Source organism: Homarus americanus, unplaced genomic scaffold (genome assembly GCF_018991925.1).
Source record: "Homarus americanus isolate GMGI-L3 unplaced genomic scaffold, GMGI_Hamer_2.0 scaffold19518, whole genome shotgun sequence".
Lineage (NCBI taxonomy): Eukaryota > Metazoa > Arthropoda > Malacostraca > Decapoda > Nephropidae > Homarus > Homarus americanus.
The window spans coordinates 447761-465609 of record NW_024723340.1 but is presented as its reverse complement, the minus strand read 5'-3'; the positions used below and the strand labels follow the sequence as shown (position 1 = coordinate 465609).

At 48.0% G+C, this 17849-nt stretch overlaps 1 protein-coding gene across 1 annotated transcript in view; it reads right to left on the bottom strand.

Moving 5' to 3' along the window:
- LOC121863415 overlaps window positions 1-17233 on the bottom strand; it is a 100702-nt gene extending 83469 nt beyond the window's left edge. Inside the window, exon 1 of the mRNA XM_042362070.1 lies at window positions 16080-17233. Within this exon, the coding sequence (XP_042218004.1) occupies window positions 16080-16334 (255 nt within the window). The 5' untranslated portion in view covers window positions 16335-17233. The remainder of the gene's footprint in view (window positions 1-16079) is intronic.
- Between the last annotated feature and the right edge of the window lie 616 nt (window positions 17234-17849).

Genomic DNA, 17849 nt, shown 5'->3' with positions numbered 1-17849 from the left:
ATATTATTGAATGTGACATCAAAGACTTCAGGCCACCTGACTTATTGTATCTTGAACTATGTAATTACTTCATTGAATCAGGTGTGCTTGAGGACATTCTTGCTGTTTATCCCAAATTTGCTGCTGGCCCACACTGATTAGTCTTCAATTAGAATATGACTCAATGTATGTGATCCACTGACCTATATATACTGCTAATGAATATGATGTATTTCTTTCTTGTGTACTGAACCTCTGTCCCATGGCAGTGAACAGTGGCATTACCCAATGAATCTGACCTATATATAGTGTCAATGAATATGATGCATCTCTTTGTATGAACCTCTGTCCTGCATGGCAGTGAACAGTGACATTACCCATATGAATCTGACCTCTTTACATTTATAGCTGTTAATGAATATGATGTATTTCTTTGTGTATGAACCTCTGTCCTGCGTGGCAGTGAGAAGTGATACCACCCTCAGTGTCAAGACCTGGCTGAATTACTCAGAATAGACAAACTGTACTACAAGCTCTGCCAATAAATTTGTTAAACTAAAAAAAAGACACAAGCCTCCATAGTTACTTAATACTTTCATATACCATAATTTCCATACAAAGATATATGTTTATATTTTATGTCAAATCGTCATGCAGTTCACATATAGATAGTGCAAGTGTACAGGACAGTACATGGAGGCATACAATATACAGAGGTAGTACAGGTATACTAATAACTGTAATAATGTACCGTTACAATTATTACAAGTATACAAGCAATGTACACATACAGAGCAGGTATACCCAACAATGTGCTTAGATAGTGCAGGTATACAAATAATTTACGCACATAACAGGTATGCAAATTATGTCTAGAAACAGCAAGAATACAAACAGTGTAGTACATATATAGTACAGGTATGCCCGATAATTTACAGGCACAGTACAGGTATACAAACAGTGGTAAACAATAAGTCGATTTGACCGACGGTAACCCAGCAACCAGGTATTTGTAAACTTTCTTAAAACTCCGCTACTAAGGTTCACTGTCATAATATGATACTGTTCCTTCACCTCCCATACCAAGGTAGCCTCATATCCCCCATTGCTATACCTTCAACGCCCATACCATGGTACCCCATATTTTCTCTACGTCATCCATCTCCCCCAACCTCATCTACCTCTACTCTCTACCTGCACATACCCCCTTCATGCCCTCAGTGACTCATTAATGTAGGTTCGTTCCGGGACTAGTCGAGATGGCACGCAGTTTCTCGCGAGGCAACACCTGGCAGGGGTTCGATACCACCTCTGCCAGAATCAATACGCAGAAGTAAACGCCCCTCTCCCGCAGGGAGTGTTTAACGACGTTGGTGGCGAAAGCCTTCCGGAAATGTTTGACGAGGTTAATGTTGATGATAGATGCCAACGAGTGTTTAACGAGGAGGATGTTGATAAACGCCTCCCAGGAGTATTTAGCGAGTTTTAGGTTTAAGACCAATCCCTCCGACCCCCTTCGGAAGCAAATGTTTAAACGAACTTGATGCTGGTGAAGATAGTAGACGCGTTCAGGGAGTGTCTAACGAGGTTGACGTTGAAGACATACTGGCTGGGAATGAGAGGTTAGGCCGCGTTTCGCCAACATTGACGCGTATAGGCTTTTGTGTGTGTGTGTGTGTGTGTGTGTGTGTGTGTGTGTGTGTGTGTGTGTTTGTGCGTGTGTTTACAAACATTGCCCCGAGTCTTTTGTGTCGGGAGGAAAAGTTGCATTGTTAGGTGCGTCAGATATGCAGGGCCTTCTCTCTCTCTTTCCCTCCCCAGCGTGCTAACGTGATAATGCATACACTCGAAGGCTTTACACGTGTATGAAACAAACACACACACTCTCTCTCTTCCTTTATATCCTCTTCTTCCTGTTTTTTCTATTTTCTTTTCATTCTTCTTCCTCCTTCTCTTATTCTTTATCATCCCCCTTTTCTTTCTCATCCTCCACCTCCTCTTAAACTTTCTCCTGACCTCTTTCTGTAATTCTTCCTCTTACTGTTCCTCCTCCTATTCCTCCTCCTCCTCCTCCCTCCTCATCCTCCTCCTCCTCCTCCCTACCCCCCACCCCCACCCCCACACCTCCTTCTACCCCACCCACCCTCCCTACTCCCCCTCCTCCCGGCCTCACAATATTGCGTCCCACATAAGCGGATGATGAGTGTGGTTTAGTGCTGGGGAGGTGTTCATTGAACACCCCTGTGCCTCACCCTGCTGCTGTCTCACCCTGCTTCTGCCACCCTGCTGCTGTCTCACCCTGCTACTGCCTCACCCTTCTGCTGTCTCACCCCGCTACTGCCTCACCCTGTTGCTGTCTCACCCCTGCTACTGCCTCACCCTGTTACTGCCTCACCCTGTTGCTGCCTCCACACGGCTGCTGCCTCACCCTGCTGCTGCCTCACCCTGCTGCTGTCTCACCCTGCTGCTGCCTCACACGGCTGCTGCCTCACCCTGCTGCTGTCTCACCCTGTTACTGCCTCATACGGCTACTGCCTCACCCCTTTGCTGTCTCACCCTGCTACTGCCTCACTTGCCCTGTCTCACCTTGCTACTGCCTCGCCCTGCTGCTGTCTCACCCAGCTACTGCATCACTCCCAGCTATTGCCTCACACAGCTGCTGCCTCAATCTCGCTGCTGTTCCACCCCGCTGCTGTCTCACCCTGCTACTGTCTCACCCCTGCACGTCTTCACCCCGTTGTTGCTCGCCCCTCCTGCTTTGCTGCCTCACCCGCATTGTCTCACCCTGCTGCTGCCTCACCTGCTGCTGCCTCCCACCCTGCTGCTGCCTGCCCCTCCTGCTGCTGCCTCACCCTGCTACTGTCTCACCCTACTGTTCTCACCCTGCTGCTGCCTCACCCTGCTGCTGCCTGCCCCTCCTGCTGCTGCCTCACCCTGCTACTGTCTCACCCTCCTGCTACTGCCTCAATCCTGCTGCTGCCTCACCCTGTTGCTGCTCGCCCCTCCTGCTGCTGCCTCACCCTGTTGCTGTCTCATCTCTGCTGCTGCCTCACCCTGCTGCTGCCTCACTCTACTGCTGCCTCACCCTGCTGCTGCCTGCCCCTCCTGCTGCTGCCTCACCCTCTGTTGCTACCGCCCCCTACTATTGCCCCACCCGCTATTGCCTCCACACGGCTGCTGTCTCACCCCTACTGCCTCACACGGCTGTTGTCTCACCCTGCTGCTGCCTCACCTTGCTGCTGCCTCACCCTACTGCTGCCTCACCCTGTTGCTGCTCTGCCCCTCCTGCTGCTGCTCTCACCCTGTTGCTGCTCGCCCTACTACTGCCCCACCCTGCTACTGCCTCACCTCTGCTACTGCCTCACACGGCTGCTGCCTCACCCCTGCTGCTGCCTCACCCTGCTGCTGCCTCTGCCCCACTATTGCCCCAACCTGCACTGCTCACACGGCTGCCCCAGCCTTCTGCTGTCTCACCCTGCTGCTGCCTCACCCTGCTGCTGCCTCACCCCTACTGTTGCCTCACCCTGCTGCTGCTTCCACCTGCTGCTGCCTCACCCTGCTGCTGCCTGCCTCCTGCTGCTGCCTCACCCTGCTGCTGCCTCGCCCTGTTATTGCCCCACACGGTTGCTGCCTCACCTCTGCTGCTGCCTGCCTCTCCTGCTGCCTCACCCTGTTGCTGCCTGCCCTGCTATTCCCACACGGCTGCTGCCTCACCCTGTTATTGCCTCACATTGCTGCTGCCTCACCTTGTTATTGCCTCACGGCGGCTGCTGCCCATTGCTCTCACACGGCTGCTGCCTCGCCCTGTTATTGCCTCACGGCTACTGCCTCACCCTATTATCCTCACACACGGATGCTGCCTCACCGATATTGCCTCACATGGATGCTGCCCACCCTGTTATTGCATCACCCTTGCTGCTGCCTGCCCCCTCCTGCTGCCTCACCCTCCTGCTGCCTCACCCTCCTGCTGCCTCACCCTGCTGCTGCCTCGTCTCTGCTATTGCCTCACACGGCTGCTGCCTCACCCTGCTGCTGCCTGCCCCTCCTGCTGCCTCACCCTGCTGCTGCCTCGCCCTGCTATTGCCTCACACGGCTGCTGCCTCACCCTGTTATTGCCTCACATGGCTGCTGCCTCACCCTGTTATTCCACACGGCTGCTGCCTCACCCTGTTTTCCTCACATGGCTGCTGCCTCACCCTGTTATTCCTCACGGCGGCTGCTGCCTCACCTGTTATTGCCTCTCACACGGATGCTGCCTCACCCCTGTTATTGCCTCACATGGCTGCTGCCTCACCCTGTTATTGCCTCACCCTGCTATTGCCTCACACGGATGCTGCCTCACCCTGTTATTGCCTCACATGACTGCTGCCTCACCCTGTTATTGCCTCACATAACTGCTGCCTCACCCTGTTATTGCCTCCACATGACTGCTGCCTCACCTGTTATTGCCTCACATGACTGCTGCCTCACCCTGTTTGCCTCACATGACTGCTGCCTCACACGGATGCTGCCTCACCCTGTTGCCTCACACGATGCTGCCTCACCCTGTTGCCTCACATGGCTGCTGCCTCACCTGTTATTGCCTCACACTGACTGCTGCTCACCCTGTTATTGCCTCACCCTGTTATTGCCTCACACGGATGCTGCCTCACCCTGTTATTGCTCACATGGTTGCTGCCTCACCCTGTTATTGCCTCACATGACTTCTGCCTCACCCTGTTATTGCCTCCACACGGATGCTGCCTCACCCTGTTATTGCCTCACATAGTTTGCTGCCTCACCTGTTATTGCCTCACATGACTTCTGCCTCACCCTGTTATTGCCTCACATGACTGCTGCCTCACCCTGTTATTGCCTCCTGCGGATGCTGCCTCACCCTGTTAGCTCCTCACATGGCTCCTGCCTCACCTGTTATTGCCTCACATGAGCTGCTGCCTCACCCTGTTATTGCCTCCTCTGTGTGCCTCCCACACGATGCTGCCTCACCCTGTTATTGCCTCACACACGGATGCTGCCTCACCCTGTTATTGCCTCACATGGCTCTGCCTCACCCTGTTATTGCCTCACATGACTGCTGCCTCACCCTGTTATGCCTCACCCTGTTATTGCCTCACACGGATGCTGCCTCACCCTGTTTGCCTCACACGGATGCTGCCTCACCCTGTTATGCCTCACATGGTTGCTGCCTCACCCTGTTATTGCCTCACATGACTGCTGCCTCACCCTGTTATTGCCTCACTCTGTTATTGCCTCCTGTTATTGCCTCACCCGATGCTGCCTCACCTGTATTGCCTCCTGGTTGCTGCCTCACCCTGTTATTGCTCACTGACTGCTGCCTCACCCTGTTATTGCCTCCCACACGGATGCTGCCTCACCCTCTTTATTGCCTCACATGGTTGCTGCCTCACCCTGTTATTGCCTCATGGCTGCTGCCTCACCCTGTTATTGCCTCACATGATTGCTGCCTCACTCTTTGTTGCTCACTCTGTGCCTCACTCTGTTATTCCGCATGACTGCTGCCTCACCCTGTGTGCCTCACACGGATGCTGCCTCACCTGTGTCCTCACATGGCTCCTGCCTCACCCTGTTATTGCCTCACATGACTGCTGCCTCACCCTGTCATTGCCTCACTCTGTGTGCCTCACCCTGTTATTGCCTCACATGGTTGCTGCCTCATCCTGTTATTGCCTCACATGGCTCCTGCTTCACCCTGTTGTTGCCTCACATGACTGCTGCCTCACCTGTTATTGCCTCACTCTGTTGTGCCTCCTCTGTTATTGCCTCGCATGACTGCTGCCTCACCCTGTTATTACCTCACACGGATGCTGCCTCACCCTGTTATTGCCTCACATGGTTGCTGCCTCACCCTGTTATTGCCTCACATCACTGCTGCCTTACCTGTTATTGCCTCACACGGATGCTGCCTCACCCTGTTATTGCCTCATGACTGCTGCCTTACTTATTGCCTCACATCACTGCTGCCTACCCTGTCTCACACGGATGCTGCCTCACCCGTTTGCCTCACATGCTGCCTCACCCTTTGCCTCACATCCTGCTGCCTCACCCTGTTGCCTCACGATGCTGCCTCACCTTGTTATTGCCTCACATATTGCTGCCTCACCCTGTTATTGCCTCACATGACTGCTGCCTTCACCTGTTATTGCCTCACACGGATGCTGCCTCACCCTGTTATTGCTCACATGGTTGCTGCCTCACCCTATTGCCTCACATGGTTGCTGCCTCACCCCCATTGCCTCACATGACTGCTTTCTTTTTGCTCACCTGCTCACCCTGTTGCCTCACATGACCTCCACTCCTGCCTCACGGATGCTGCCTCACCCTGTTATTGCCTCACCCTGTTATTGCCTCACGGTTGCTGCCTCACCCTGTTATTGCCCTCACATGGTTGCTGCCTCACTGTTATTGCCTCACATGGCTGCTGCCTCAATTCTGTATTGCCTCACACGGATGCTGCCTCACCCTGTTATTGCCTCCACGACTGGTCCTCACCTTTTATTGCCTTTAATTCTGTTATTGCCTCACTCTGTTAGTGCCTCACACGATGCTGCTGCCCCCACCCGTTATGCCTCAATGGCTGCTGCCTCACCCTGTTATTGCCCCACATGGCTGCTGCCTCACCTGTTATTGCCTCACGTGGCTGCTGCCTCACCCTGTTGGCCTCACATGGCTGCCCCACTGCCTCACGTGGCTGCTGCCTCACCCTGTTGTTCTCACGTGGCTGCTGCCTCACCCTGTTGCCTCACATGGCTGCTGCCTCACCCTGTTGCCCCATGGCTGCCCACCCTGTTGCCTCACATGGCTGCTGCCTCACCCTGTTATTGCCTCACGTGGCTGCTTGCCTCACCCTGTTATTGCCTCACCCTGTTAGTGCCTCACACGGATGCTGCCTCACCCTGTTATTGCCTCACGTGGCTGCTGCCTCACCCTGTTATTGCCTCACATGGCTGCTGCCTCACCCTGTTATTGCCTCACATGGCTGCTGCCTCACCCTGTTATTGCCTGACGTGGCTGCTGCCTCACCCTGTTATTGCCTCACGTGGTTGCTGCCTCGCCCTGTTATTGCCTCACATGGCTGCTTTAAGTCAAGTATGAATTTTGTTTCGTGAGTTGTTGAGAATTTTCTCTTAACAAGTTACCCAAGAATTTTGTATTGTTACATAACAGAGAATTTTGTGTTGAAAGTTAGGTAAGAAACTTGTGTAGTAAGTTTCATGAGAATTTATTCACCAACAACATGCAAACATTCTAGCGGACATTTTTAACTGTTTTTTGTACATAATTTTTCCTGCGTTAGTCAGGTCACTGCCCGTCTCTTTTGGAATTAGTAATGGAAGTTTTCAGAAGGTTGAGTGAGGTTTTTCATTTCGTTTTATGAGCAGTTTACCAATTCCCTGTCATCCTTGTTGTTCATTATGGTGTATGCATTTATAACGCGGGAGGGTCAGAGGCAACAGGAACTATATATTAAGCGAAAGAGTCCACAGTCTCTCCTGTCGTCATAGAGGCAAAAGGGACCAAAACTCCACAAATGTATTGATGGGAATATATTGTACTGTACTGGACTGAGTGTCGAGCGTGTCCGCGTTCTTGTTGGGTTACATCAACATGGTATAGATTATGTACACACACACGAACGGAAAGACGGGTAAAATTTCCATATCCCCGCTGGAGGCAACAGAGGAATTCAGACCACAAAATATGCAGGGAGTCAGTTGTCTCTTAAACCATATGTACAGAAGTTGTCAGACACCGACTTGGAAGAAATATCGTAATTGAATCTTTGATATTTTGAGTCTGAAGCTTCATAAACAGTTGTTCTGTTTATCAACATATGGTGCTCTTCTCTGAGTAGTTCTTGGTGTGTGTGTGTGTGTGTGACCAAATTCAGGACCATGTAACAACAACATACTCAACATAATGTTCTCGTCAGGTGCCTGTTAAGACGACTGTAGCCAGGTGGAGTGTTTCACACGGGTCGTTTTATTTTTGTTTCAGTCACTCTGCAACTTGGGATTTCACGTAAACCCTAAAATGTTTCGGACTTTCTTGTAATCACTGAGGTTGTAAATTAACCTAACCTAACCATCGAACATGTTAGGACTATTTAACTAATCTAACCTAACCCCCCAGGTAACATTACGGTACATAATCATCAGGTGATATTAACTCGGGTGCCTAATTTTCAGATGATCCAATAATCTTCATCACTGACCACAAGCCTCGCACAGGAGTCACTGATCATCACTTACTGTTTGTGAACTTACAAGTCACTCAGAGTCCAACATTTTTACACGAGTGTTTTTTACATCCTGTTGCACCGATCTAATGAACAAATTTCAGGTAAATCTGTAAGTTGTCTAACTGTCAGCTCAGGTATGCTGTTGGCAGCCTTCAGGTCTATTGACAGTTAATTAGTTGTGAGAAAATCACCCACGTTGAAAGAATATGAACTATCAGATACCAATTGTTCTTTATCATACTATCATTATTGGTTCACACTTTAATTATCACTATTGACAAAGCTATTTTTTTCCACGTTTAATTTTCCCCGAACATGAAATTACGATATGTTTTTTTTCATTCTTTAACAACTTATTATGTACACTCAAGCGCCATAGTTTCGATGCACCCTCTACCCCTACTCCTGACTTGATGGAAGTCGTAGCCTTGGCTTCATACCGAACGTCCCCCTTCCCTCACTCTCACTTCCCCCCATTCATCGTTCAGTAGTGCAATGTGGTAGCTCGAAGCTTCGCTGGATTGTACAGTACTTAACATTACTATACAAGAGGGACCGTTCGGTTTGCAGCCCTGACTACGACTTCCCTCGAGCCAGGAGTAGGGATAGAGGGTGCATCGAAACTATGGTGCGTGAGTGTACCGAAGTACGAGACTTAGGAGAATTGTTCCACTACAATAACTCGTTGCTGAAGAAAGCAATCCATCTTTTAAACATTTTCTGTGGAATTTAGAGAAGGGTGATGGAGGAGGAGGACCACACGCCAGTCTGACTGCCAGCGGCCGGTGTGTATGTTAAAGAAAGGAGCTGGTAGCCATGACCCAGATCCTTGAAAGAGTTTCACCGATAAATACACTTAGTTACTAAAGACCCGAGAACCCACTCACCTGCTTGACCTGAGCTAAATCACAAAAATGATGTCCAAAAAATAACCTAAACATTACACCGAGACTGTAACTCGACTAGATACGATCACCTAATACCAGATAGGAGACAAAAATATACGAGTTGGTCGAGAATTTCGGAAAAGATACACTACCTTACTTTTGATTTGTTTTAAGTGAAGGCACAGTATCTCGTTGCTGCAATTTTTGTTATTTTTTTTTGTTCATTCATTAAATAAAACAGTTTAGATGGATTCTCACATTTTCAATTACGAGAAACATTCATCACACGCGCGTGCCTATGACATTGCGACACCCAGAGAGTTGGCTACGAATAGCAATAAGTCTGGAAAAATGGTCAGGGACGATTATTTTCAAAAGACTTACTGATTCACCGAGAAATGTGGATCATGTTGCAGGAGAATACTGATGAGAGATATGTGGGATTTGTGTGGTTCTGGAATACTGATGAGAGATACGGAGAGATATGTGGGATTTGTGTCATTCTGGAATACTGATGAGAGATACGGAGAGATATGTGGGATTTGTGTGGTTCTGGAATACTGATGAGGCAGAAACTAAGAGAGATAATGGGTGAAAATTTTGGTGTTTGTTAGACATGGTCGGGGTCTTGGTGAATGAAATGTATAATATTCGCTTTTCATTTAATTAGTTGTTTATGCTCAAGTGTAGGTGTGTCGCCAGTGGGTCCCAGAGCTCCACCATGCAGTCCCGGAGAAGGTGAGCATAAAGACCTCACTAATGAAAGAGTGTTGAAGCGTCTTAGTGTCTTCTCGTGTGTTGTAACTGAGAGGAATTTATTATACAGTGAGTTGATGAGCTTTTTTCTATAATGTTTTCTATTATTTTTTGTTTTTGTGTGTTTGGTCATGCGACATTTGGTGAACGACTTGTAGCTTACGGCACGCCACTCGGCTTCTGGTAAAACCGTACGTACGACTTTGTCTCAGAAAGGCCATTTTGCTATACAGACCCCCCACCACCACAGTGCTAATGTCTGTTGTATATGTCAACTTTGTGTGGTGTAAAAACAAAACCAAAAAACAAAACACCAACACAAACAGAGCTCACGGAGAAGTCGTACAAAAACACCAAAGGCGATTATGAATCTGTTCACACTAGTTTACGTTTGATATATGCCAACACCCCGTGGGCAGCATCCTGGAGCCAGGCGGTGATGTTTTGTTGAGGAAATGCTCTCTCTCTCTCTCTCTCTCTCTCTCTCTCTCTCTCTCTCTCTCTCTCTCTCTTCTTGTGTGTGTGTGTGTGTGTGTACCTCTGTATCCATCTCATCTTTCCTAAATTCTTTCTTGTCTCTCTCACTTCAAATGTATTTTTCTCTGGTCTTTCTCTCCCTCCATCCTAAACTTTTTCCCTTGTCTCCCTCCTTGCGTTTTTCTCTTGGCTTCTTCCCTCCACATCTCTCTCCCTTATCTCCTTCCTTTGTTTTTTCTTTTATTTTCCTCCTTTCTAATCTTTTTCTTTTTCCTTTCCTTGTGTTCTTGTCTCTTTTCCTCTTAACCTCTCTCCTTTGTCTTGTATTCCTGTTTTCTTATCTCTCCCTCCCAATATCTCTTCCTTATCTTATCTTCCTGCTTACTTATCTCTCTCCCTCATTTTCTCTGCTTTCGTTCTTCTCTTGTCCTTCTCTTCTTATCTTTCTATTTCTCCTTAATTTATCCCCCCTCCCTATCTCCTCTACTTAGCATTGGAGATGGAACAAGTCGAGACGCTTCAAGATCCTCCCCTGATGTGTTATGAATAAGCTACACCAGACCAGAATATATCACGTAAGACTTTCAAGATTCCACAAATTTACTCGTACCCGTCCGCTTTCATATGCGTGATTCGTCCTTTGTATATAGTCGTCCTCCTGGGCAAATGACTCCTTTTTCTACTTGTCGTCCTGGGCAAGTGACTCCCTTTTCTACTTGTCCTCCTGAGCAAGTGACGGCCTTTTATACTCGTCTTCCTGGATAAGTGACTCCCTTTTATACTCGTCTTCCTGGATAAGTCCTTTTATACTCGTTCCTATACTCGTCTTCCTGGATAAGTGACGCCCTTTTATACTCGTCCTCCTGGTCTTCCTGGATAAGTGACGCCCTTTTCTGCTCGTCCTCCTGGCCAAGTGACGCCCTTTTCTGCTCGTCCTCCTGGCCAAGTGACGCCCTTTTCTGCTCGTCCTCCTGGGCAAGTGACGCCCTTTTCTGCTCGTCCTCCTGGGCAAGTGACTCTTCCTCTACTCGTCCTCCTTGGCAAGTCTAAATTTAATTGTCCCCAAAAATTTATGAGACCTATTTTTTTTTTCGAGCCGTGTTAGAATTTTTCACGAGGATAAGAATTATTGAATAAATGTAGTGAAGTACAGGTCTAGCCCCACGTCTCAGGTTAGTTGTAGGGGGCGAGTCAGTTTTTGGTGGTACGTGACCTGTTGGGCAAGTAGCTTTCCAAAACGAAATTCTTCCCTTGACTGTGGCGGAGGTCATTTGATTACTGATGTGGCGGAGGTCGCTTGATTACTGCTGTGGTACAGGTCTCTTGATTACTGCTGTGGTAGAAGTCACTTGATCACTGCTGTGGTAGAGGTCTTGATTACTGCTGTGGATTACTGAGGTCACTTGATTACTGCTGTGGCTGAGGTCGCTTGATTACTGCTGTCGCTTGATTACTAGAGATCTCTTGATTACTGCTGTGGTACAGGTCTCTTGATTACTGCTGTGGTAGAGGTCACTTGATTACTGCTGTGGTAGAGGTCACTTGATTACTGCAGTGGTGCTTGATTACTGCTGTGGTAGGTCGCTTGATTACTGCTGTGGTACAGGTCTCTTGATTACTGCTGTGGTAGAGGTCGTTGATACTGCTGTGGTAGGTCGCTTGCTTGATCACTGCTGGTGGTAGACACTGTGGTAGAGGTGATTACTGCAGTGGTAGAGGTCGTTTGATTACTGCTGTGGTAGAGGTCACTTGATTACTGCAGTGGTAGAGGTCGCTTAATTACTGCACTGTAGCAGGTCGCTTGATCACTGCTGTGGTGAGGTCGTTTTGATTGCTGTTTCATGGTACAGATTCTCTTGATTACTGCTGTGGTAAAGTCCTTGATCACTGCTGTGGTGGTAGAGGTCACTTGATCACTGCTGTGGTAGAGGTCGTTTGATTACTGCTGTGGTACAGGTCTCTTGATCACTGCTGTGGTAGAAGTCACTTGATCACTGCTGTGGTAGAGGTCACTTGATTACTGCTGTGGCTGAGGTCACTTGATTACTGCTGTGGCTGAGGTCGCTTGATTACTGCTGTGGTAGAGATCTCTTGATTACTGCTGTGGTACAGGTCTCTTGATTACTGCTGTGGTAGAGGTCACTTGATTACTGCAGTGGTAGAGGTCGCTTGATTACTGCAGTGGTAGAGGTCACTTGATCACAGCTGTGGTAGAGGTCGTTTGATTACTGCTGTGGTACAGGTCTCTTGATTACTGCTGTGGTACAGGTCTCTTGAATACTGCTGTGGTAGAGGTCGCTTGATTACTGTTGTGGTAGAGGTCACTTCATTACTGCTGTGGCAGAGGTCGCTTGCTGTGGTAGAGGTCGCTTAATTACCACTGTAGCAGACGTCGCTTGATCACCGGACTAAACAAATCAGTAACAAGTCTCTTGAATCACCACAACACAATAATAATTTGTCACTGGTCCCGCTACCCGCAATGGGTTCCGCCTGTCGCTAAATTAACCTGATAATTGCGCTCGTAAATCCCACTTGGCCAAGAAAGGGGAATTCTTTTCAGCGGACCTTAAACCTATTCATCTTTTGAGTCATCTTTGTGTGTGGAGCAGATGGTGGGTGGGGGGGTGATGGGGAGGAGGGTGGCGAAGATGGGGAGGAGTGAGGGAAGAGGAGGAGGGATGATGGGGAGGAGGGTGGCGGAGATGGGGGAGGGAGGAGGGAGGGAGGGAGGAGGAGGTGGGATGATGGGGAGGAGGGTGGCGGAGATGGGGGAGAGGAGGAAGAGGAGGTGGGATGATGGGGAGGAGGGTGGCGGAGATGGGGAGAAAGGAGGGGAGGAGGATGGCGGAGGAGGGGAGGGAGGGGATGGTGGGGGCGAGGGAAGAGGATAGAAGGTGGGGGAAGGAGGAGGAGGGAAGATGGGGGAGAGGTACAGGCGAGGGAGGTTCAGTGGTAGTGTTCAGTGTACTCGTGTACCTTAGGGCTCAGTGCTCACTTCTGTGTTTACCATCGTGTTTGTTCAGTGCTCATCGTAGTGTGATACTTTGCCGTGTGTGTTCAGTACTCACCACAGCAGTGAATCAGAATATTTGAGACTGAATCTTCGAGAATCCTTGAGCTTTGAGGATCAGAACTTTCGTGAGTCTTGGACCTTTGCGAATCGGAATCTTTGATAATCTTGGATCTTTAAGAATCAGAATTTTCGAGAATCAGAATTTATGAAACTCAGAATATTTAAGAATCTCGGGTCTTTGAGAATCAGAATTTTAAAGAATCAGCAGAATCTTAAGTGAAAATTTCCTCCAGTTATTCCACTTTTCATAGAGGTTGCGACCGACGGATGTAGCGAATTACCGTGTGAGAGGTCAGCCTTGAGCACCTTCCTGACGGAGTTGTACCCGACCTGTGACCTCGTGTGGCGTGCCTGTGGTGGCTCCTGAGACTGTGGAAGACGAACATACTGTCTGTGTAGTTTCTTAATGGCTGTGTAAATATATTCAAGCATTCTCTTTCTTATTTTTCCTTTTCGTTATTTTCTTGTTCCCATTATTATTGTTGTTTTTATTATTTTATTATTATTAACATTATCATCGTAATCATCATCGTCATCATCATCATCATCATCATCATCATCATCATTGATACTCCCATATTTCCCCAGTTGATAAATTGACTCGTTGACTTCAATATGAACACCAAAATTCTGTTATATTGTGAACACGAAGAACATAAATGAACATAATAAACAAGAAAAAACAAATAGGGAATTATTAAGAACAAATTAGTGAGAGAAAAAATACAGTTTGTTGTAAGGGAAACGCAAGTTGAGATTGTTTCAAAGTACCAACCCGGGGTGCCAATTAGGTGCCTGTGGTGCGTGCAGGTCGGGGGGGAGGGAGTGGGTGGTGGGGGTAAGTGGGGAAGAGGGAGGGTGGTGGGTAATGAAGAGGGAGAGAGGGAGGGTGGTGGTGGGTAATGTAAGAGGGAGTGGGTGGTGGGTAATGAAGAGGAGGGTAGGCAATGGAGGGTGGTGGTGAGGGAGAGGGAGAGGGAGGCAGGTAATGTAAGAGGGAGGGGGTGGGTAATGAAGATGAGAGGGGAGAGGAGGGTAGTGGGTAATGAAGAGGGAGGGTGTGGTGGGTAATGAAAAGGGAGAGGGAGGGGTGGTGGGTAAATGTAAGAGGGAGGGTGGTGGGTAATGAAGATGGAGAGGGGAGGAGAGGGGAGGGTATGAAGGGGGAGAGGGGAGGGTAATGAAGAGGGAGAGGGGGTGGTGGGTAATGAAGAGGGAGAGGGGAGGGGTGGTGGTGAAGAGGGAGAGGGAGGTGGGGTAATGAAGAGGTAGAGGGAGTGGGTGGTGGGGTAATGAAGAAGGAAGAGGAGGACTGGGGTGGGATAGAGGAGGCAGGGATGAGGGCAGGAAGGATTGGGTGGAGAGATCGCGGATAGGTTGGAGACAGACTCATTAGCAGCGACTACAGTTTGTTTTGGCAGAGGACGAGTGTGTGTGTGTGTGTGTGTGTGTGTGTGTGTGTGTGTGTGTGTGTGTGTGTGTGTGTGTGTGTGTGTGTGTGTGTGTGTGTGTGTGTGTGTGTGTGTGTGTGTGTGTGTGTTACCATGGAGTGTAAAAGGGTGTATTTGTGACCATGGAGTGTGTACGAGTGTGTATATTGATAATAACCGAGAATAAGGGATATTTATAGGAGTGGAGAAGGTATGTATGTATGTATGTGTGTGTGTGAGTGTGTGTGTGTGTGTGTGTGTGTGTGTGTGTGTTCACGCGTTAGGGCTGTGTTTGTGTGTTTATGTGATGTTTTGTGTATATGGAATCCTGTGTGTGTGTGTGTAGAGTCGCGAGGACGTGCGTGTTTGTGTGATCTGCGTCAGTAGGGAGAAAGCATGGTCTATATGTGGAGTGTACCTGTGTTCGTAAGGGAGTTGGTATGGTTGAGTGTATAGGAGAGTCTGTTATTGTGTGTGAATGTATGATTGACCTTTATAAAGTAGATGAAAAGAAAGTTGAGGGAAGTCAAGTCTGCTTCTAACTCATTTTATTGTAGACAGGAAAAGTACACACTTGTCTCCCGAACACCGTCTAACAGGGAATTGAGTCTAAAACCTAAGTAGTTACACCACAAGACAGACTTATACTCAATCTGATATATATATACCGTGGCCAGGCTACAGCATGAGATAGTTAAGGAAAAACAGAATTGCTATAGTCATGTATCCCGTTGAACTGGTCCCGTATCTTTAATCTAATGTTGCTGCACCGAGTTAAAACAGGAATCTCCTAACGCTGGTGTCTTATTTTGTGGTGAAGTGCCCTTATTCGGTGAAGACTTCCACTTATACCTCGTTAATCGCGCACTACCCATAATTCTAATTCTATCTTTTATCTTTACTTATCTTACACTGCATACTTATCTTACACTGCATCAACGGAATATAGGAACCTCAAAGAGAGATGACGATATGTTAACAGGAGAGGGATGAAAGAACAGAGCAGAAAGATAAAGGAAAAGTCTGGAACAATTAGAAATATTCCACATACTTTTGCTCTTATCCTCGACTTTATACGCAATATACAAAGTGACTCTTAGCCTTCACATTGACTCACAACACTTAACATTACGTCACTGTGCATACTAAGCCATGGATACCTAAATAATGTATCTAAAGAGGGAGTTTTATTTACAACAGAGACAGGAACATACCTTGAAGAGTGCAAGCTTAGCGTCGGCCTCTTCCTTGGAGATGGAGGTCCTAGAGCCGCGGCTGGAGGCGTTAGAGATGTCACTGCGGGCGTCGGTATCTCCGCCGCCACCGTCCTCCCCGAACACCGCGTCGTCAGCGTCTCCGCCTGTCACGTCGCCGTCCACGCTGTCCACCACGATGCTGAAGGAACCCGCACATAGGATCTCAGTGGACCGCGAGCGAACTGGCCCGCGGGCCACTAAGGCTGCCGCCATATTAATTGTGGCGACAAATGTGACACAAACTAAGGTAAACAAGCGGGGCACCGAAGGGCCTCGTCAACACCTGCTGCCTGAGTGACACGCACTTATGGACTGATTGGCAGTGGCGTGATTGGTAAGTGTCACAGGAGAGACTGCTCACTACCAGTTGCTGTAAGTGCTTATGGGCTCCTGAGATAAGTGCTTGACAGTGCTTTAGCGTTTTTATAGTTGCTGAGTGATGTTTCAAGAATGAGGTGCTAGGGGTGACCTGCCCTACCGCTGGGGGTGTGTGGGTCCTCTATGATATACACAGCTTTCTCAAGAAGGACCGAGAGATCTTATCCATTAATTGAGTACTGTACTTTTAGTGGTGGTGCACTGGAGGGCTCAGTGCGGGTAAGGACTTCGTGCGATAACACCCAGGTGTTTTGTGAAGGGTGTGCAGTGCTCTTCGTTGCCGCAAACGTTTGTGATTATTCAAAACACGTGTTCTATTGGTTCGGGGAAGAAAGTTAGTGGTGGGAAGTTGGTTCTCAGATACTGAAGAAAATGTACAGTAGACGATTAAAACTGGTAGCTTCCAGCCAGTTGTTTTGACAGTGAGAAGACTTGACTCCAAAGAAGGGTGGCGTGGCAGTAGCGTGATTCACGGTGCTTAGGTGGACGAGCTCCGCGAGAGCCTGAGCGAGACTGAGCTTGTAGTGCGAGGGGGCAGCGACAGTCACTTGTTGGTTTACGCCGTCACCAACACAACTGCCACCGTCAACTATCCTCACGTTATCACCTAGGAGCGGTTCTCCTTGACTTCTACTGAGCGTCGATTATAACATTTAAGTTTAGATGATATTCTATAGACTGATGTATACAGTAAATAGCAAGGAAGGGAAGGCAGCAGTTGTAAATGGCGGGGAAGTGATGGGTGGAGGAGGAGGAGCGGTGTGGCAACAGTGTGGGCCCAGGCCGGCGCTGTTGATAAGGCAGGTGCGCGCGTCACACTCGTGCTGCGCTGTATGTGTGACTGGACGCCACTGTTACCAGACGGTGTAGCCTAAAATTCCCCAAATCCAGAGACAAAATTCCCCCAATTTCCCATTTCTGACATTTCTCTTAATATTTAAATGAAAAAACGATAATTATTGAAAAGATTAAACAAACAATATGGTAAAAATTTTATAATTTGGATAAGATTAAAAGACACATCATAATTACATCAGTATTTGATTTGTAAATACAGTAGCCTGAAAAATAGATTTAAGGATGAATTTTAAAGAAAGATTAAGATGTTGATAAACAAGAAATTTAACAATTTAAATTTTCTTCCGTTAGGCCAAGTTACAGTACATTTCACTATTACATCAATACAAAACCTTCATTGCATTACTCAGAATCACTTGCATTACATACATGAGTTCATCTTTTTCAGTAGTTTTCTCTAACAGAAAAACTGAAACAAGGATTATTTCTCAAATGGGGTTTTCCAACTAGTGTCTTGGTTGACAATCAATTCCTTTGTTTTGTTTTTTAAAT